Source organism: Argiope bruennichi, chromosome 6 (assembly GCF_947563725.1).
Source record: "Argiope bruennichi chromosome 6, qqArgBrue1.1, whole genome shotgun sequence".
Taxonomy (NCBI): domain Eukaryota; kingdom Metazoa; phylum Arthropoda; class Arachnida; order Araneae; family Araneidae; genus Argiope; species Argiope bruennichi.
In genome coordinates, this window is record NC_079156.1 from 83,198,672 (window position 1) to 83,222,918 (window position 24,247).

At 28.8% G+C, this 24,247-nt stretch overlaps 1 protein-coding gene across 2 annotated transcripts in view; it reads right to left on the reverse strand.

Annotated features, from left to right (window-relative positions):
- LOC129971459 (protocadherin Fat 4-like) overlaps positions 1-24,247 on the reverse strand; it is a 246,097-nt gene that overhangs the window by 153,381 nt on the left and 68,469 nt on the right. For both annotated transcript variants that reach the window (XM_056085239.1, XM_056085240.1), the window contains exon 3: positions 2,562-2,627. In XM_056085239.1, the coding sequence (XP_055941214.1) occupies positions 2,562-2,627 (66 nt within the window). The remainder of the gene's footprint in view (positions 1-2,561; positions 2,628-24,247) is intronic.

Here is a 24,247-nt window from a genome sequence, read left to right on the forward strand (position 1 = left end):
ATTTTAACTCTAGAATTACATTATCTTTTAAATATGTTGCTTAAAATGCAGAAAATTTATTTTCACTCAAATCCAATGAACTGTTTTAGAAGATCGCTTTAGTTTAAAAGGCATTATTATAGGACAGATTAGTTGTGAAAGACTTATTTTAGAAGGAGAAATTAGTTTAGAAAACAATTTTTTAAAAGGAGAGATTATCCTAGCAAACATTAATTTAAAAGGTCACATTATTAATTATATGTTAACTACACTATCAGCGATATCTTGAATAAATATTACAGAATTAAATTACAAAAAAGTCCATAAAAATTAAAGAGCTTCAATAATACAAGTATTATAGTTATTAAACTTTCTACAATAAGAACATAATTATAGTTTTAAAATTAAAAAAATAAGAAAGAGACGTCATTTCTTATACAAGAGCAATAAATATAATATGAAAAATGGAAAAAAAGATATGCATTCCTAACATCGATTACAAGAACAAAAAATTTCTTTTATTTTTTCCCCATTCAAAACTTAACTGATTTAATTCTTAACGCATAGCACATTTTAAAATCTAACGCATTTCAAATGTCTTACAAACAAAGCTGTATAAGTTAATTAAGGAAATATCCTTTGTGAGTTAATGAGCACTGCTCTAATTACAAATAATTGCTACAAAGGCATTTCAAAGTCATTATACTTTCGTTATTCTGTGTTATGTTCAGAAAAGCCACTAAGCGATTTTCACACTTTTCACGCTAGAATTAATAAGTTTCTATGTCTTTTATTCGGAGCATTTTAGATAACAATTTCCTTAGCAGAAACAGTAAAACTTTGAATGGAAATCTGAAATGAGTGCTTGTTGTTTACGCGCTCGTTTATTGGAAAGGAATTAACTGGGTTAAAACAGAATCGAAAGGCATAACGATGAATGTTCTATTTAAGTCTTTCAGTAAAGAAAGTCATTGTTTATCAATGAATCTGAAATATTTTAAATATTCAAAAGAATTAAGGAGAAAATTTTTTAAGTAAATGGAATATATTTTTTAGCATAATTTGTATAAAATATTAGATAAAAAATTTTCATTTACGCCAAAGAGATTTAATTTTATTGTGTGTGTGAGTGTGTGTGTGTGTGTGTGAGTGTGTGTGTTTTCGTTTAATTTTGTATAATTTCATTCAGTTATATTTTTGTGGCCAATCTTGTACCTTTCATTCGCAAAAATCTCAAATATTTATTTTAAAATTCTCATAATTTTTCTTTATTTAAAAATTTATTTTAAAAAAAGAATCTACATAAGTAAAGTAAATATTTACTATTTATTAATATTGAATTCTATTAAATATCAACTGAGTTATTGCTATTGCATATCAACAATATGATGACTTAAAATCTAATGATATAACTTATTAATCTTTAAAGGAAGAGCTTAGCGGAAAAAAATATCATTAATATAGATTACATTAAATCATTATAAAAATGGAAACTTTTTCTAGCAAACGCATTTAATTAAGTCTGATCTCGTTCTAGTTTTTTTTTTCTGTTTTATTTCAGAAACAACGGGAATTTGCGAGTCAAATAGAATATGTACACTAAGAGAGTGTGCACTAAATTTCGTTTTACCACTTATTGGAAATGTTCTTCCAGCTTGTCTCTTTTATTGTTGATTCTTGGCACAACCAAACACGTATTTAAATTGCTCGTTTTATACCCTCATGATTGATCCTTAAAAGTATTAGGATGAATTTAAGGGGATGGTGGATTCTATTAAGCATTTTTGTAAATTATTCGCTTAGTGTTTAAAAAAATTTTATGCATATGTATTAAAATATAAATTTCTTTTTTAAGAAACTTTTTAAAATAAAGTATTATTTTTTTAAAATTAAAAGATATATGATTTTTTTTAAATTTAAAAATATTCCAGGTTAATCAATTCTTAAGTGTTTTCTTATTACCTAATATAAATTTATTTGGAATAAAATTGTGTATAATTTTGTAATTCCAATTAAATGCTAATTTTTTAGAAGTATTTTTATGCGCACTTATTGAATTTTCATTAAAATTTTATGTTTCCCATAACTAAAATTGACTTTTAACTATCTAAAATAATTCGAAATAGAAAATGCATACCCTATTTTCCTTTAATGTTTAACCGAAATCTTTAGTATCAATTCTATTGAATTTCTTCAAAAATAAAGGCACATGGAACATTTTAAGGATATTTAAATCTAATTACAAAATCATTTTGAGAAAAATAATTAAATTGGTCTTTTTTCCCCTAGGCCTTTGAAATATTCATTTTATCGAATAATATGTCTTACAACACTGTTTTAGTTAAATTTAAACATATATTTTGATAAAGAAATGATAGAAATAAAATTTCAAGTTTCCGTTCATTTTGCTGATTTCAAAGTCCTCTGTGTCAGAGAAAAATATTACTGAGAAATTAAAAGCATCTGATTTATTATCTAAGTAAAGCATTATCATTCGGTATTAAAAAAAATTCTGAGATCCAGTATTATTCAATACAGAAATAAAGATTATTTTTTCAGAAATTAATGAAAATTCTACATACCAACGGCAATATTTTCTTCTACTCTTTCAAACCTCCTATTCTCTCCCAAAGGATAGAACAAACATGCTGAAAAAAAAGAAAAGAAAATCGTAAACAGAACTGATACCAAACAATAATTGACAAAAATAAACAAAATATCATTAAATAAAAAATAAATATTATTCCAATATTTATAAAATACTTCAGGAAATCAATAAACAGTTTCGGAATAAACAAGCGATACGGTGGAAATTCCTCTTTTGATTTTATGCTGATGATTATTTTATTTTAAAAATAGGTCCTTTAATTTCTCAAAATAATAATTTAAATGCCAGCCATTTTAAAGATATCTATATATGTATATTCCTATCATTCAATTGTAGATTTTTAAAAATGTGAACATTTGATAAAAAATTGCAAATTTATTTTGAAGTGTGGTGTTATAAAATCTACTAAATAGAAAAATTCAATATTATGAGCTTTTAGATTTCCTAGCCATTCTTTTAAAATTCTATAGAAAATAGTATTTATTTTAATTTCAATCAAGAAATATGTCAAACATTCCACGAGATAACAATATTTTACAAAGACATGGACGGAAGATTTAATAAATTTAATAAAAATTCAGTTAATCAACCAAATGAAAAAAATATTCACAGCATTTATGCGCATGAAAGTTAAGAAAGTTAAGTCTATTATATTAATAAATAATCATTATAATAATTTGTTTCTTTACATTTTTAAAAAAAATTATAACATACTGTTTTGTTTAAATAGTACCTAAATGGAATATATATTTATTTAAATCTGTAGCTAAAAACCGTCCAATAAAAGATGCAACACAGAAAAATACACCAATAAAAATGTTATAAAAATCAACATAAAATGAAAATAGTTCGCAAGTATTTATATACGAGTTGAATTTTATTCGAAATTTACGGATCCTTAAGAGAAAGAATTAATTTTCATGCCTCGTTCACGACTGTATCATTTAACAAGATCTTGATTTCTGATCATAAAATGATCCTTTTATAGCAAGGTCATTACAGGGGCGTTACTTTTATAGTAACTATTAAGAAACCGCCACCGCCCTGGCAATACAGACTATATCAAAGCTTCGAATAATGTGTTAAAATAAATTCATCATGTTTACGTCATGTATCCAATGATAAGGAACCACATTTGTATGTGAACAAATCCATTCCTTTTCGTATCCATTCTTTAATCGAAGCATCAAATCCAAAGTTAATGGTGCCATTGTACTCAAATTTACGCCTTTATTATCAAAAAGTAATCAAGGTAGAGGAACTCTCAGACGCTACCTTTCTAAATACTCTATTATTTTTAGAACGCATAATAAATAAAGAGAATGTTTTTCAGAATTATTAATAAGATTCTCACAATGCCAACTTGCGAGTATCAATCTAAATATTTGGCAAATCAGTTCCATTTACCAATCAATAACAAAAATATCCATTTCGAATGATATGATCACACATTTATATAATAAATCCCCGTCTTTTTTTGTTACCTACATTCAATTTTCCATCAGTGAACGGAAAATCGCAGCAGTCAAGTCCAAAGTTAATGGTGTCATTGTACTCTGATTTACGCCTCTATTATCAAAAAGTAATTTTAAGTTGCGGAACTCACAGATGCTATTTTTCTAAACTATCTATTACTTTTAGAACGCATAATCAATAAATAGAATGTTTTGAAGAATTATTAATAAGATTCTCACAATTCCAGGTTACGAGTATCAATATAAATATTTGGCATATCAATTTCATTTATCAATCAATAAAAAAAATCCAATTCGAATGATCATGCAATTATTAAAAAAAAAAAAAATCTCAGTCTTTTTTTTTTTTTAAGACACATTCAATCTTCCATCAGAGAACGGGAAATCGTAGCATTCAAGTCCAAAGTTAATGGTACCGTTCTACTCCGATTTACGCCTCCATTATCAAAAAGAAATCAAGGTTGCGGACCACTATAAACAGCCCTAAATCTTCCCTTTCAAATAGATATCTCGCGAATCGGAAACGAAATTTTCTGCTAGATATCCTCTTGTGCCTAACTAACCTAGTGACACGGAATTTCTGCCAACGGTGACCCAGTACGGATCCTCTTCTTGGGCAGCATCTTTTCGGACGCTACGAGGGTGGTTTGATTTCATTATCTTGACGGAAGATCGCCTGCCACGGTTGAGTGACCAATGGCCAAATTCACGGGACAATGGGCCGGTGACCACTGATGCTTGCCCGAGGAACAAAAGGTAAGAAGCTTGCTGGAAATGGCGCGGTCAGTTGGGGTTGATGAGTTTCGTTTGGGAAAAGTAGGATTTGGAGACTGGATGTGGATGATCGAAGACGATAGTAAATAAGAATGTGCATAAAGATGGTATTAAGAAAAAGATGTATTCTACCTTCTGTAAATACAATACAATTACTAGTATCATTGCTATATAAATCAAAAACAAGTAATTTTAATGTGATTCTGTTTATATGTAGGATGCTATCAGTATCGTAGTTTGTAATGTTATATGCATCATTAAAATTCCCGCAAAAAAAAGTTTTATAAATAGATAGGTCTAAAAATAACAGATTTAGCAGGTAGTTCGTTCTTGAATAGTAGTTGCTCATTTAAACTCACTTTTAAAAATGCCAGTTATATATTAATAGACCTTATAATGTTTCCCTTAAATAACTTCAAAGAGCATATTAATTGAAAAATCATTTAAAACATTATTTAGAATTCAGAAATTTGCTTTTCAATGTTGTCTAATTTATTTCTGGGCAATTTTTTTTCTCTAATTTTAGTACATATTTCAAAATGCTTTAACAGCAACATTTTTAGCATATTTCCAAACAATATTTTTTACTGTTTCAAAAACTGTTTTATAAACGTACGCGTTTCAATATTTTTTTACTGTTTCAGTAACTGCATTTATACAAGCACACGTTTCTATATTTTTCACTGTTTCAGTAACTAAATTTATAAACGTACATACACGTTTCAATATTTTTCACGGTTTCAGTAACTGCATTTATAAACGCACATACACGTTTCAATATTTTTCACTGTTTCAGTAACTGCATTTATAAACGTACATACACGTTCCAATATTTTTCACTGTTTCAGTAACTACATTTATAAATGTACATACACGTTTCAATATTTTTTACTGTTTCAAAAACTGCATTTATACACGTACGCGTTGCAATATTTTTTTACTGCTTCAATAACTACATTTATAACGTACGTGCTTCAATATTTTTCACTGTTTCAATAACTACATTTATAAACATACGCGCTTCAATATTTTTCACTGTTTCAGTAACAACATTTATAAACGTACATACACGTTTCAATATTTTTCACTGTTTCAGTAACTACATTTATAAACGTAGGCGCTTCAATATTTTTCACTGTTTCAGTAACTACATTTATAAACGTACATACACGTTTCAATATTTTTCACTGTTTCAGTAACTACATTTATAAATGTAGGCGTTAGGATATTAAATAAAATTTTTGTGTGCTTGTCATGGTTGCTACAATTAAAGTAAATATTTAAAAATAGTTAAAGTATAAATGAATCTGTTCTAAAACACTTTCATACTATAATATTACAACTAGGGGTTGAATCTCGTTTAAATCTTTGCTTGTTAACTTACAGTCTAACTGACATCACATATTTTGAGTCGAATGCATAGTTGATTCAGGTTCAAAAGCAAAATGAACAAGTACCGGTCATATATATTTATATGTGACTATTCAATATTCCATTCACAGTGCAGATCAATGCCTAGCAGGGCTAAATCTATCGTTCCTGGTCCAAAATATTTTTTCCAATATCTCACCCACCCCCCTTTGATAATTGTCGGAGGGGGGAGGGATTTAAAAGCCTGAAGAGGGAAAAAAATTATTTTCCATCTCTGTGCTTCCCAGGCTAGGTAACGACCACGTCCTCTCTTAACAAGAGGCTTGCCTATTACACAGTTTCTAAAATGAATTTTAAGAACAATTTAAACAAGAGCAGTAATAGTTGTCTGTAACTTAGAATGGTGTCTATGCATTTTTTCTGATCTCTTGTACCGATATTTGTTGAAAAAATGTCTCTGTAACAGGAACTATCACTGAAGTGTTTCAGTACAGTAATATCCCTCTTTTCATGACAAATTAACCGAACTATGATAAGACCTTTCTTGTTTAAGTTGTGACACACACCACTTGAAATTATCAAACACTCTCTGACTCCCCTGGTAGAATGCACAAAACAAGGAAACCTTTTATTGTCAGCCATGAAACGGGCCTTTGCTTTCATGTCTGCCCTGGCTCTAATGGGGTGAAATATGTGGTTAAAGTCAATTCTAAAGACTTGCGTCAAATCGTAAAGTTTGTGTCATATACCAGTCGAAAACAAAGGTGAAACAGAATTGAATAACGAAAGTTCTTTATATGAACACAGCTACAACTTGAGAGAAAAGTGGATTTTCTGAAAAAATGTGTGGTTAAAGGTGGAGTTTATTTACTTAACCTTAAAAGAACAAACTTCTTTCTTTATAACCATTCTGGTTTGTATAAACTTTTTTTCTAAAATCTAGTCAGATTTGATTCGATGAAAATAATGTTTTTCTGAAAAAATTCAGTAAACTTTATGATTAATAAAGCTGTTAATTGAATTCCATGCGCTATTATTTAGTTTGAATATACGAAATTATTGTAATGAATGCAATGTAAATAAAAAATAAACACTTTACATAATGTTTTTTTTTGTTGTTATAAAGACATTACGCATTATAAAATACAGTTTCTCTCATTAAATATATCTGTATTAAAATTTTTGTATATTAATCATTATAGTAATTAATTTCTGTATATCAAATTAAATATATCTGTATTAAAAAGAGCATTATTTTCAATACTAATATAGTAAATTTAAACCATTATCTAAAAAAAATGACCTTTCATAAAAATTTTACTTTCAGACGAACTTTTTGGTACGAAATATTTTCCTTGTTACGACATATAATTTAAAAATTCAAATAATAAAAACCTCGTAATTATTTTAATTAATATTTTATACATTCGATTCAAAACCAATTCTATTTCTGATTATTTATTTAAACTTAAATGTAGTAATTTCTGAATTACTAAATGAATTGACTTCTTTTAAATGTTACATTTTGAAGAGTTTATTTTAAAATGTGCAAGAGAAATTCGTGAGGGGACAATTTTGGGGGCACAACTTCTCCCCTCTTCTTTTCTAAGTATCATTTGCCATTCTGATGACGATAATGTTGATTTTAAATATCTTAAAATCTTCCCTGTAGTAGCTTATTTATTTTTACAACCTTATCTTGCACCATCACAGCTTTCTAGATAGAAATTGGTTAGTAACACTACTGATAATAGATTAAAGGTATGTATCTGGGACAACAACCTAAAAATAAAATTTTAAAAAAAATTGTAAGAAAAAGACATCTGCATCGAACAAATATGGTAAGCAATGAAGCGATTTCCGTCATACAAAATTTGGCATCACCATGAGGTTCTTTAACAGCAGTATACGATATCCTGTTTCAGATTCGAAGCCGCCATCGGCGTCTTCCACAGTAGCAGGGTGCCTGTCTTTAAAAATTCAGGCACACCCACGGAATGGAATATGAAGTACCTTTAATGACCAAGGTTCTTCAACCCTTACCACCAACCCCTGATGCGCTCCCTTTTGGTATTTCCTGTAGGGGGTGCTTCGAGGTTTCAACGACCCTTGTGTTATAAGGAAAAACATTTTAGGTTAATAATAACTGAAGAATGCAGTTATGGAATGAATTCTGACGGGTATAACAAGCTCTTGCTGTTGCATTTTTAAGTCAGATGGTATCGTTAGCAGCCATTAGTAATTTGAAAACCAGGTGTAGGGATATACTTCAGCTCAGCGCTCTTAATTGGATGTTATAAGTCCTAGTTTGCTAAATAAGTGGGAAAAATCAAGTATTGCTTAAGCTATTAGTGATTAGTTTTAAATTAAAATTATTTTTATGAAGATTGTGTGCGTATTAAAGAAGAGGAGAGAAAAACAATTAGTATTCAAAGCGCAATTAAAATATTATGAAATTAGTTTATATATTTAGAATTTTTTTTTTCTTTTATATAGCATAAATTTATTTAATGTTTGAAATATTCAGCTTGATTTTTTTCTAGATTTGTTGGATATTTTATAAAAAAAATAATTATACGCTTAGATTTAGAAAATATATTCTGAGTTATAGATAGGGATTGCAATACCGGTATACCGGGATACCGAATACCGGTATTTTGAGCCATTTGTACAATTTTGTAATACCGGTATTCACAAGCTTAAATGCCGGTTTTTCGGTATTCACTAGAAATTTTTAAAATGGTCTCCACTATATGTTCAGGGATCGCGAACATAGCAAAATAGTATACATTTTTGTTTTTATGTCTCCTTAACGGGCGAAATTAATTAGCTAATTAATGGCTTAATTAATTGCGTAAATCTAAATTAGAGAAGCATGGAATATCCCTGAAAGAAAATATTGTATCCATAACGACTGATGGCGCAACAATTATGAAAAAAGTTGGAAAGTTGATTGGTGCAAATCAGCAGTTGTGCTATGCACATGGAATTCAATTAGGAGTAATAGATGTATTATACCAAAAAAATAAAGAACAGAAGAATCCAAATACAGTGGATATAAAAACTTTGGATTTCAACTTTGAAGAGAGTAAAAGTGAGAGTGATATTGATAATGAAGTTCATGACAATGTAATTGTTGAAGAAAATATTGCTAATGACGATGAAATATTAATCTATCAAGAATTGCTTCCTATAATTTATAAAGTTCGAAAAATTGTTAAGATATTTAAACATTTCCCTATAAAAAGGATATTTTACTAAAATATATACTAACTGAAAATAAAACAGAATATATGTTAATATTAGATTCTAAAACACGTTGGAACAGTTTACTCCTAATGATGGAACGATTTTTGAAACTGAGAAATCCAATTCAAAAAGCAATAATCGACTTAAACCTGTAAATTATTTTTTCAGATAGTGAATTCGACTTAATATCCAGAACTATATCAGCTCTACTTCCAATAAAACTGACTATTGAGGCATTATGTCGGAGAGATTTTAATAACAGCTAATGCAACAATACATTTCATATTGCAATCACTGAAAGAACAGCACACATCACTATCTAAAGAATTATATATTACATTGAAAAATCGCACAGAAGAAAGGCATACCGAAATAGAAAATGTCTTATGGCATTTACATAATTATAACGATTTTAAAAATGAAAATGAAAAAGAAGAAAAGAAAATAACCAGTTCAAATTTGATTAAGTTTAGAGAAAATTTTCTTCTTAAAATTTTTTACCCACAAACCTACCTCCACATTCAGAAGAATTCGGTTCAATTATCGAAGATTATGATGTCACTACTGTAGATAGTGAAAAGGAATTGTCTCTTGAACAAAAATTAGAATTAGCGATAAATTAAAAATATTTCAACGAACCAAAATACAATACAGAAATCAGCTATATCCAAAACCATCCGACGAGAAATCGATTTATTTGAAGATGAGGGATTTAGAGGTAAATACTTGAAAAAAATATATCGCGCATTGCTAACAGTACCACCAGCTAGCGTAGATGCCGAAAGAGCGTTTTCGACAGCTGGTAATTTTTACACAAAATTGCTTTTCAGGCTTAATGACAGTACAATGGATACATTATGTTTTTTTAAGATCACATTTCAAAAATTTGTAATAGTACCATAGACTGAATAGTGATATTTACACTTTTTTGTGATTTAAATAAGTAAGAGGTTCCTTTACTTTTTTGTGATTATATACTGTTATAATTTATAAGTTACAAATTATTTTTGTGATATTTACACTCTCTAACAAAACTGGCAAATGAAACAAAGAAACACCTGTGTTTTCCTTCTTTTCTAAAATTTCTAATACCGGTATTAAAACCGGTATCCCGGTATTAAGATTTAAAAAATACCGAATACCGGTATTGAAATTTAGGTCCGGTATTGCAATCCCTAGTTATAGATTATCTATGACATTATTATAATGGAGAAGTCAACACAAATAAATTGTACATAAACAAAAAGCTTTTTAAATTCATATAAAATATGAGAAACGAATATCATATTTTTAAGATTTTGCTTCTAATGTTATTTTGTCTTAATTACCAAAAACCAAACTAACTGTTAGTAATTCTAATTTTCAAAACTCCAAATGCTCTGGTTAATACAACAGATTTATAAGCTTGAAAAGTATTAAGTTTTTACAATACTTTTTCCCCGCGAAATAAATAGTTTGTAATTCACACATATATCTTCCAGTCAAATATAATCCCCTCGAGTCATGTCAAAAACACCTGCGTAACAAATTTCAACATAAGCAAAGGACAACGCTGCATATCATTAATTTTAAACAAAAGCGCAAAAAGTTCCAAACCTTTCGCAAGCATATCTTTAACTGTTGTGAATATATGCATAAAAAGGAGAAAGAAAAAAAAATTAAATTCTTTTTTTTTTCGAACGTTCCGCTTCTTTAAGTGAAATAAATAAATAAATAAATAACAGTCGGGTTCAAGATCCCAGAGGTCCACGGGGGTTTCGGTAAGTTTGTTAAGCAAACCAGTGGAATCCCAAGGGTACATAATCATGGTAGAACTTGTTGAACTTCAACTTATTTAGCACGAAGCTGTTTTTTTTCCGGTTGCCATTGATCTCAGCTATTAAGAAAGACGCTCTAAAAATGGGTTGCCTTTATTTTCTCAAACATATTCATCACCAGAAAGAAACTTTAGTCAATGCTAAAAGAAGTGTTCTTAAAATTTTATAGTATTAACATATTTTCGCCTTCACCTATTTATTTTGACTCTCTACAATGCCATACAAGAACAAAATTCCCGCCATTTTGTTTCTGGGTTCTAAACTAATTATTCATACTAGTATCTTCTTTAAGAGATGATGACATTTAAACAGAAGAGAAAGAGACGTCATTTACAAAATTTCTCATGGATTACCAAGACTTCAATCACAATTAAAAAACATTCAATTAAGAATAATTTCAAAGATAGCCATAAACTATTTTGGTTTACCAAGACTTCAATCACAATTAAAAAAACATTCAATTAAGAATAATTTCAAAGATAGCCATAAACTATTTTGGTTTACCAAGACTTCAATCACAATTAAAGAACATTCAATTAAGAATAATTTCAAAGATAGCCATAAACTATTTTGGTTTAGCAAAGCAATTTTTTTCTGTTTTGAGATACATGTTTGTCCTTAAAATAAAGACAATTATTATTTTTTTATTTAAAATTTTATTTCGTTTGTAAATATTTTACTTATTATTTCTTGACACACGATCTAGTGCAGCACTTTGTTTTCCATTTAAGAGCCTATGTATATTTTTTTAAATTCATATAATACACATGTTAAAGACTGATGGCATTTTAAATAATTGTAAGTAACTATTTTAAATTTTTCTTCATTTTGTTTCGGTATGTTTGGTATCAAATTATGCTATTTGCTAAAATTTAAGGGAAAGAAACACCTTCGGAATATCAATTCTAAAAATATATGTTAATGGATTTTATTCTATATGATTCTTGAATAAAAACATCTAAATTACTCTTTTAATAAAAGCTAGTTTAGGTAATAAACATATATATCAAACTACGATAAAAAGCTCAATAAATGGATAATTCTCAGATAATAAATAATCAAACCATTAATAAATTGAGCAATTTATTATTAAATTCATCATATTAAATTGATTTAAGAAGTATATGGCTTTTGTTTTTTAAATGTCTAAAATAATTGTTATGGGATAAAAAAAACAATAAAAAAAGATTATAAGCACACTATGTGTTCGTTTCAGAACGCCACACCTAGTACCTACTGTATGGGGCGATTTTATCCCCCAAAGAGACAATATACGATAAATGAAAATAGCGGTTTTTAAATACTCAAAAAGTTATTTATAAAATTTTTAAATATTCTAAATTAGTCGGTGAAAATAAACCGCGTATATATATATATACATATCATTTCGTAAAAAAAAAATTTTTTTTTTAAACTCCTTTTTTAACTTTCATTTTTATAAAGTGCAGACGATTTATGTTTCTAAAAATAGACAGAAGGCAAAAGTTTTTAGACCTATTGCATTGTATGCATATACAACTCAAACTTACAGTATGGGTAAAGCTGTAATAGTTGCTTGCGTTATCGCATCAACACTCCTAATTATTCAGACAAGAAAACAATTTAAAAAGTAATTGATTCATTTAGGCTAAATTAAGTTTTTAGATTTTAATAGACAACAAATAAAAGTCAGTAATTTTAACTCTAATTGTTTGATTTCATGGAATTCTTCAAACGGCTCTAAAATGTGTATAAATATGTATAATATCAATCAATAGAGTTGCCAGCCCTTTATAACCATTTGCTTATTGTCAATTTGAATTTTCACTTACTATGGCTGATTATATTTGAACAGATTTACTTACAATATAAAAAAAATCATTCTGCGAAAATTCCAATAGGTTGAAATCTATTAATTTGTATCCTTTCATATCGCCAAGGATACCAAGTCGCCAAAAATATGCCAAGTCACCAATGTCCATTAAGATATAAATGATGATGAAAGCGCACACAGCTCCGAAGTTCGAAAAAAAAAAAAAAGAAGGAAAGAAAGAAACCCTACTAATTCTTTGGAAAAAAATTATTATTCGTTTAAACTTTGAACAGTTAGTCTCGAACTATAACCGTTTTATTTTTCATTGCTTGCCTTACAAACCATCTTGCTTTTTGGGATTGACAATTTGGCATCAGTTAGCCATATCAACAAGCAGATTTCCAACAAACGAGATATTAATAAACAACATATGCCATGATATATAATTTTCTTAACTTTTTTTTAATACTTTTTCTGAAATTTTAGTTAAATAGAAGCTAACTTTCTACAATTTTTTTTTTTTCCAAAAAGAAATTTTATTATATAGAAGCATGGAATTTTGGGACACAAAAATGAATGATTTAATGACACGCAAGAATTCAAATTATTTTCATATTTCAGACCGCCATGGTTGATAATACATTTTACGGCGCTAATTCTTTAAACACAAAGAATGGTCAGTCATTTCATTAATTGGAATTCCCATCGTTTAGATCAGCCTTGACCTCCTTTTCGCAATCACTGCGAAGGGTAAAAAACCAAACAAAAACCACCAACACTTTACAAAGAAAAACCGGCAGACGATCTTCACGATTCACAACCCCTCACGCCACCTGATAAGTTACGAGGGTTTTTTTTATACCGTGTCGAAGGAACCACGTGATCAAGAATAAAAGCCTATGGTCAGTTCCGTTCTTTGCTGACCCGTATAGATATTCCTAATTTCATTGTCTCCTTCTTGGCTTTGTGTCCGTTTAACATTAGATTATCTATTCTGAAGAAGACCTTGATTCTTCAAATGCAGATGAGATTATTTGATACATCGACTTTCATATGCAAATTCAAAAATGAATGCAAGCCAAAATATTTTTTAAATAACTCGCGTTTCATTTTTGTTATATTGCTCTGAATTTTGTTTATGTTAAAGTATTTAATTTCAAATTGTATACCACAAATTATTTGAAATATCGACTTTCATTCACAGATTCAGGCATAAATCCTGCCACAAAACTTGAAAGATAATATTACATTTCAATACATTTGTATTGTTCCGAATTTTTCTTATATTGAAGGATTCAGTTTTCATTTGGATACTAAAGATTGATTATGTTCTTCAAATAATGATTTAAATTACAAATGACAAATAAGATATATATAAAATATATATATTTCCCAACAATAAAATCATAAATAACAAATTTAATTTGTGATTTTTGGATTATCTATATGTGATGTAATAGATTCAATATTAATTATCTATTTATAGATCCGTAATAATTAAAAATATTATTCTGTAGAACATGCTACTTGTTGCCATTAAATACGTATATAATTAACTAAAAAAATTCATATATTTTATTTATTTTCAATATTACTTATACATGATATTAATCTCACAATAACAAAATCCAAGATTTCTTATTTTTTTTTTTTTTTTTTGAAAATTTGGAGAGAAAAAATGGCAATAAGAACAAGTTTAACTGTTTATCAAATATCAGTTATAAAGAGTAATTGACTTGCACTTGAAACTAAATTAATTGTTACAATAATTCAAACTTTTGACTGACAGATTTTACAACTATAAATTTATTTATGTATAATAGTTAAACAACTAGAATATAAATAGAGCTAAATGCAAATATGTCCTTGGCTCCAATTTTCCAATTTAAGAGAAAGACATTTAGTATTATCCAATTCTTGAAATACAATACTATTTATGCTATAGCAAGTTTAGCAAGAATCAACGAATTTAATAACGTTAATAATGACACTTTATCCGATAAATTATTAAAATAGTAAACAAATAAAAATAAATTTCAAAAATTATTCTGCATTTCTTGCAAAACATACACTGTAAAATTTTCTGCTTAAAAAATTGTTACTCGTTGAACTTTTGCTCTAAAGTATTTCACAGCGTCCAAAATTTCTACTTCTTTCAGAAAACCGGATGCACTAAGTTACACCTTTATGATCTATTGGGTGGTTTCTTCAAAGGAGGAAAATGAGTTTTTAACTTTTTTTTTACTAGCAAAAACCTTAAAAACTGACTTAGAGAGGAAGCATTATCGTAAATGGCTCATGAGTCTGTGGGTTACTGTGTCAAATTTCCAAGGAAGAAAAATAATAAAGCACTATTAAGGTATGAGCGTCAAAGATATGCAAAATATGTACAGATGAAGGCGTAGTTCTATGAAGAATATAAAAAAAAGCATAACTTGACAAGCTACTTAAGGTAAGAGTTATTGAGAGAGTAAAGAGTAGAAGGTAATAATTTAATTGCATAATCAAATGCAAATTTGTATGCACAAAAATACAGTAATGTGTGATTAAAGTTTTTCATAAAACTCTTCAATTTTTTTATTGTTATTCAGTAAGAACAGAATTATAGAAATAAATTTTCAGAAAACTATAATATTGCGGATTTTTGTGCGTGGTTTTATGGTTTCTTTTGGATTAAATTTAAATATTTTTAATTAACAAAATAATTTTTTGTAATTTTAGAAATTAGAAAATTTAAACTAGCATGATTTGTGAATATACATTTTGCGAATCCATTTGTCACAACCAAATTAGCAACGTATTTCTAAATATCTTTTATATTGCAAACTTTATTATATTATAGAATTATATTAAAGTTCTTAATATTTATCTTTTAGGATTTAATAATTAATTAAAACAAGAACTATTTAACATAATAGGAAATAAACTAAAAACAACTTAAATATATCTCTTTTTACGCTTCTTGATTTATTTTAAAAGATTCATCAAAAATACGGCATTTGAGAGTGGCTTTATAAAAGAAAGATTCTAACTGTACATACTTTAAATAATTAGTTTGTGAATAAATTAAATAAAAAATTTAATCAAAACGCTGAAACTTAATTAGAAAACAGGCATCTTAAAACCCGTCGAACAATATAAAACAAAAATAATTAAATTCATTTAAAATTAGCTAATGTAAATATAATAGTAGATAAAAGTAAGGAAACAGCTATTGAGTTTAAACAATGCAAGCTGCTTAGGAAAATACAAAGCTAAGAGAAATTAACATTTTGAACGATTGATGACTAACAAAATTGAGTATCACAAAAATGAAGAGGAAAGTTAAATAACTATTAACAATAAGAGTAATCGACGGGTAGTACTGATACAAACAATGGCAGAATAACAAAGAATGTCCACCCACAACATGAGGCATAAATACATCTCATAAAACTCTCAACGTGTTACAACCTCTCCCCTTTTTTTGATTGTGAAACTTCCTACCATAAAAGATGCAGGTGTTATCAACAAAAGATGCAAAAATGGTTGCATTCAATCTAAATTTCCTTGTTTTTGAACCTTGAATTCGAACTGAAAGAGGAAGGACATGGGGAAGATAATATTTTCTTTTGTTATTAATTAACAGGAATTATTAAATTTATAATTATAAAAAATTATAAAAAAAGAAACCAGTGATAATAAGATTTATGGAAGTTCTTTTCTCAACTTTATGATAAAAATTAAGATTTTACTGTCGTGGCTTTTAATTGCAAATTGAGGAAAGAATTTTTGCTAATTTATTTCTAAATCTTCAAAGTAAGGAAATATGAAATAATATAAATGGCAGCTATCAAAAAAGGCGAAATAAATCTTTTCGCACATAAACGAATTAAAACTTTCATCTCTGAACTATTCTCGGGATTACTATTAATCATTGGTCACGAATTCTTTCCAAGAAATTTTATTTCTGTATGATATCATTCCATAAAGATAAACAATAATTATTTATGTATATGTCTGAAATTATTTATTTAACGTTTTCATGATATATACGTTTATATATAGTTTATTAAAAAAAATCATGCTTTGAATTCAAAATTGTGTAAGTAATTTTATAACAGCAGTACAAAAATAAATAAATAATTTAACTTTTATCAAATCGTAACTGATAAAAATGTATTAGTAAACGAACAAAAATATCTAATTGGGGGGAAAAGGTCAAAACATTTCATTTAATCTTTAGTATAATTACAAGAAAAAGAAAAGTAATAATTTTTTAATTAATTTTCATTACTTATTTTTGCAGTGAAAAATGTATTTGATGGCTTTGTTGCCATAAAGGCAATTATGAATTCATTTAAATAGAATCGCAGATTATTAGTTAATTAATATCACCAAGCAAATTTACTTTCTTGATTTCATGACTAAAATGGTTAAAATTAATTTCGCTGAATAAAAGTTATGCATAGATTTAAAATGTGAAGTTATTCGTGGATTTTTTTCTATTGCTTCTAATTTATTTAGTATACGCAATTTTTGTAAAATATATTCCAATAAAAGAAAGATATCTTGCAGTGACTAAAAAAAACAACATTGAATAAATTAATCGCGTGTCATCTTAATTGTATCAAAAAGAACTTGAACCATTTCTTATACAACAAATGTCTATTCACAGAATAAAATATATATAAAATTTTATCATTATTATTTATTAGTCTACTATTATTTTATTATTTTTTCTAAGCGCATAGAATAATACTTAGATGCTATGGGTTTTTTTTAAAAAAATGTTATTGCGTCAAATTGTATCAATAGCATTCAGCATGACTGTTTCAACTTAAAACTTTATAATCTTTAAAAATAATTATTTATGGATCTATAAAAAATTATTAATATTTTAATAAATATTTTTGGGGAAATTTAATAAATTGTCACACAAATAAGAATCTTGTTCTGAAACATATTAAAATAGGAAACAAAAAAAAATTATTTTAAGAAACTAGACAGAGTCACAAGAAAATGCATTCTTAGCTTAGAAAAAAATAATTGAAAAATGTCATTTTTTATGAAAATTATTTTAACTCGTATAAAACAAGTAAGAACTTCATAATTAAAAAGAAGGCGTAAGAGAAACTTAGCGGCTTTCATTTGTAACTGGAAACGAGTAATGAATAGGGCTTCTTCCTAACATGCCATCATGATTTCTGAATGACCTTGCTTAGGGATAAAAATAAAGCGTGCCAAGAAAAAAAAAAAAAAATCTCGATAGCCTGGAACATGAATGAAAAAACTTTCGGACAGAAGAATCGAGAAATAAGAAATAAAAAAAAAAAACGATGAAAAGTTACACTAAGCTAAGCTAAGCAGAAAAGAGTCTCTGATGTATAATGCACCCTTACAAGTACATTTTTTTTTTTTTTTCTGAAGCTTGATGATAAATCTACATTTTTTTATAAACGTAGCACTCTCTTTCAGAAGCAAATTGTTTGCCATTCATGACTGAGAATGGAATGCTATCATGAATAAGATGATAAATATTTATCTTCTTATTACTATTCTATTTTTAGTGAATTAAATGATAGAAATTTGAAGATAAAAAATGAGTGCATGTTGGGAAAAATGATTCAGAAATATCTATCAAAGAAAAATGATTTTTGAACAGTTCTATAGAGTATCTGTAAACAACTTATGTATAATGACCAGGGGTGTTTGTGGGACCCCAAAAAATCCCCGGAAACTTTTACGGTCTTACTACCGACATTTTGGAGTTTCGAGAAGGGGGGGGGGAGAAATGAAAAATTACGATTATGAAGTATTGAATGACCTAATTATAAAAGTTCAATGAATTACTTTTTTTGCAAAATTAATAACCATTAATTTTGCAAAATTAAGACCTTTGAACCCAGGTCACGTGATCGCACATCTGGTCGAACGAAGTCTCTCCCTTTTTTTTCTGCCGCGCCTACTTGCCGAAAAGAATCCAGAAGAGAATGTCCGAGAACCGGGGGAATGAATCATAACTCGCAATAAGGAAAGAACAAAAAAGAAGTTTTTTCCCCCCTTTTCACGCATTATCACTGCCTTTGGAGAAAGAAAGGAAAAGTTTTCACCACACACACTGACCTTGCGTTTTCTGCTTTCAAAGCAAACAAAATTACCCAGATCAAAATAAATAATTCATTATTATTCCTACTTCCTTTTGAACGACGATCCCCGGAATTTCCGGGAATCGAAGTTCAAAATCCCCGGAATTCCGGGGTTTCCCCGGAGCACAAACACCCCTGAATGACTTATTAATGTTTAAATTATTTTCATAAAATAGATTTTTCTTAAGTTGTATCTGAATATAACACCTTGATGTGAGGCTCATTAACCATAATTGTGTAAAGAATTTGTTGCAAAGTATTATCCAACATTTATGTACTCGCATTCACAGTGTTATAAATTGCCAAATTAACTTTCAGAAATAATTATTGTGTGGGCTTCCGAGATTTACATTTTCCCTCAATTTACACCACAATTTGTCTTAAAAAGTATAAAAGAGAGATAGAACTGTATTTGGGTCCTTTCAATGTCCAATATTCTGTAAATGATGTCAATAATTGTAAGCCAAACGTGCTAAGGAAATTAATTTTTACTTACTCCTAAAGCACTCCAAACTCCTTACGCATACAAGTATGATTAAAAATTATAATAAAACTATTAAATTATCCTGATGATTTAGTACTTGTACAATGGTATTTTATTAAGGTTGAATTTTAATGAAATTTTATTTAAATTGCATTATATAATCTCCAAAAAATACTCTTGTCTGTTATTGATCTTGACCATAGCTAATAAAAGTGTTTATGTGATTTCATTATCTGTAATTTTTGTTCTTCATTTAATTATTTTATTTGTATTTTTTATTCTTTGTGTACTTATTCATATAGTGAAATTTAATACTGAACATAGATGGCGCAATATGCTCTAAACCATTTGTATGTTTGGAATGCGAGGGAAGCGCACTTAAGCATTCTTATTGTTAACACTTCAAACAGAGAGTTGGTGTGAAACTGGTGCAAGCAGGTACCGCTTGCTCTTTTGTTAGCGGCAAAAAGAATTATTCGTTCGCTCTTTGTTAGCGGCAATTTCTACTTTTAAACGTATATATTATGTGTTTCCTTATATATGTGTGATCATCGTCCATGTATGTTATTATATGTGTGTGTGTGCGCGAAAATAAAAAAGAAAAGGACAAGAAAGCATCTTTCCTTGGATTAAACATACACAACCAGCTACATTAAGTATATAATAAAAACTAAGAAACATACACTTCGCTTAAGCTGGTACATAACTAAAGAGATTTGCATTATCGCATATTTTTTTAAAAATATATTGATAAAAAGAAAACATTCTATTGAAAGAATGAAAATTTCTTTCAAGCCCTCAAAAAATATATCGAGAGCAAGAACCTCCAATAAAAAATGTATAGATACAAAACATGCATTTATTTAAAATGCGATGCAATTTTCGCTATACAACAAATACTTATAAAGACCAGTAAAACTCTCCATCCATTTTCTTTAGCGCTTCAAAAATGGCACGCCCTAAAAGGGTGCTTATCTAAAAAATACAACATAAAGTAATAATATTTCCATTAGAAGATTTTCCTGCGCGGCTAGAAAGTGCTCCAAGATTACGGTAAGAAGACAATACACTCCCATCAAGATCATACCAAAAACGAAAGTGTTGATATTCTCACGTAATCTCAACGTTCTCGCCGCTGAAAGAAAGAGACACCACCATTTCCGGATAAGGCTAGATGCGGGGTCCCAAAGAAAACTCAATACCTTGGTGCTTTTTTCTATGCCTGACTGTGACATTCAAGTGAAAGGGGGAAAAAGAAAGGCATCACACTTCTTGCGATCGGATTACCACAGGGGAAGGTCTTCCTTTCCCCCCACGCCCATTAGTTGCAGAAGATGCGAGGGGACACCCAGTCTGTCCGCTCGTCCACATCAAACCGAGGAGTGATGAATTGTTGCGCCAGAACGTTATAACAACATTGGAGTGCGAAACAGATTGCTTTTAAAACCCCTCTCATGAGTTACTATTAGGCAAGAGTAGCATGTGGTTATCCATGACACTTTTCTTGAGGTCCCACCCCCTTTTATTTTCTAGATAAAAATGGATCTTGTTACTTCTTGGTTCTTGATATCAGATGATTATTTCTAAGATTGGTTTTCATTGCGGATATAAAGATAATCAATTTCATTTGTGCTAATCAGTTACTCTAATTATACGTTAAATAATAAAAAGATATGAAATTTAATTCCAAAGGTAATTGATGGATCTTGTTTTGTTTGAGAAAAATCATATTGCATATAAACATGTAAAAAAATATATCATCTCGTATATGACAAATATTTAACCGAATCAAACTGCAAATTTGATTAACAATCATTGTGAATTATAAAAAAGATCCTTTTACCATCAAATAGAATTTTTCGCAATTTGATTGCTAACTCGAATTCATAAAACGTTTGAGTACTGATTCGTTTCTCTATGCCCTAATAGTATGAGATGCTCTCGATATCGTTGGAGTATTATAAGGTATTCGGAATATCGGACAATATAGTGTAAATATCGTAGAACATCTTTTGCTAAGAGAGTGAAGAGGGAAGGAACTAGGATATACAAATTGAGGTAAAACTGTATAAACAATAGTTAGACATCCACCTGTTGAATACCATAAGAAAATTTACCGCCAAACATTACTATAGTAGAGCAGTAAAATGTTTTATCATTTAAATTAGGTTTAGTGTCCTTTGAAAAAAATTAGGATTGTATTATATATCTTCATTATATATAGCCGGACATCAAAGCATGCTACGCCTATAGAGCTGTAATACTCTAAAATTTAAAATCAATGGGGCCAAATTCTTCCGAAAATGACATATCATGGTATACAACTGAAGAAATTTTCTTTCCGTCCAAATGGATCGAAATAGGTGCGATAAAATGAATAGCACCCTTTGGAATAGGCGTTCACCGAATGCGGGTGGAGAACAAGCGGCTTGGTGGGATTGATGTAGATATACCAAACAAGACATTCATGAGGGTGACGTGAGGTAAATGGCCAAACAAAAAAAAGAGAGAGAGAGAGAAATGGAATGGGATAGAATGCCATTATTCCACTGATGTGGTGCATAGTGACCGTGACTGACCAGCCTAAATCGGTGAACGTAGAAAAGCTTGAAGTACGTTTGTGTGGTATGGAGAGACCATTAACAACCAGCTTAATTGGACTGACGATGAAATGAAATGGCGTGGAATGCTACAACTCCATTCCTATATTGCGGAATGATAATAAATGATCGACTTTAGATGTAAGAAACTTAATCTATATATTTAAGACAATAAAAACATCAATACATCAGTCGCCCATTCCCAACCACTGGTCCGATTTCTCTTTGCTTCAAAAATATCATCAAATATTGCACGCCTTTTCCTCCTTTTAGAAATTGAGAAAACAAAACTTAATAATGCATTCTCAATGAGAAAATCTTGCAGTAGAGTACGCCAGCCCCAACCACTGGTCCGATTTCGGTTATTTTAGTTTTATATAAAAGTTCATGATACCTACATACTTCAACAAAGGTCGCCTATTTTTTCCCTTTATATATGTATTTGAGAGAAAATTAAAAAAGCAAAACATCGTAATGCATTCCCCATGAGGAAATCTTGTCACTAAGTCAAAATCACTAAATCGATTACAAAAAGTTTTATTTCATATTACTGACTATCGATACGTCATCAATGATCGTCTATCCAACACCTCTCCCATTTAAAAGTTTTCACAAAATAAAATTTTGGCTCTGCGAACAATTCAGCCTTAACAACTGAGTGTATTTCACCCATTTTCACAACCAGCTTGATAATTTCATATAATAAATTGTTCATTAAACTTTTATACAACAATATTTTAGCTGTCAAGTATGTAAATTGACAATTTTACTAACAATAACATCAAGTAACTAATTCCAATCATGCAGAAAAAAAAATCAACGCATGAACTCAACGGTAGTTTAATATTATTAGATTAAATAATAATTTATTTAACCCATAAATATTAGCTAAGAAAATATTTTTTTTAAATTTCGTGCTGCTAATAACACATTTAAACTTTAAGCTTGGTAAATAAAAGGATACTACATAGGAAAAGAAAGAAGTATATGCGTTTTATATGCAAATAAACCATTATATGAAAGTGTAATGGCCTCTCAAAGAATTTGCGAAGACTTAACAAGGAAAACAATATAAGAAAGAAGGATATTGTTTCTGTTTCATAACATGGCAAATGCTAGTATCCGTAAAAAGAATTAAAAGAATTAGCATACCCCAAAACAATGAATGGTAACTTTAGATTAAGAATAAACCATTAAAGAATAGAATTAGCTGCAAAATATTTAACCTTTGAGTTTGAAGCACTCCAAATTGCAGTCCTTAATCCTTCAACCAAACGCAGAATCCATTAGTTCATTGGTCAAAGTCTTAAATATCAAGCTGAGCGCAAACATGCCATTCCCGATTTAACACGAGACCATACCTTTGCACGAAGAGAAATTATCAAGCGATTCAATCAGCCAACCAAAGAAAATAGTTCTCAATTCTTTACAGATCAAACAGTTTTCCAGGTTATATTTCCTGTTGACTGTATGGTAGAAATTTAATTTAATTTGATGGAAGGTGTGGTTACAAATCGTATGTTAGGTAATTCAAATACTTTTGCTTCTACCTTAAATGCAGTGATTTTTATGTTTGTTTTATGAAATATGAACAATGTTTAGAATGAAACGCCTTCAGAGAAAACAAAAGTTTAAAAAATCTTTAGAAAAAATGTGACAAGAATTTTAAAACGAAATTTCCACTGGGTAGGCATTGTTAGGGTCAAACTCATTTAAACGCATCCTTGAATTCACTTTATGAATAAAAAAAAACTGCCAAGTTATTTAAATATTGTTTCACATGTTTAATGCAATAATTTTTTTTTCCATTTATTTATATGAACGAATTATTACAGAACACAAATAGTTTTCAATGATAGTTTTTTTAAAAAATTTAGAAATCAGAAGTGGAAATATGTACTAATATGAAATGTAGGAATAGTGTACTAAACGTACAGTGAATATCCATTACAGATGAAATTACTTTATAA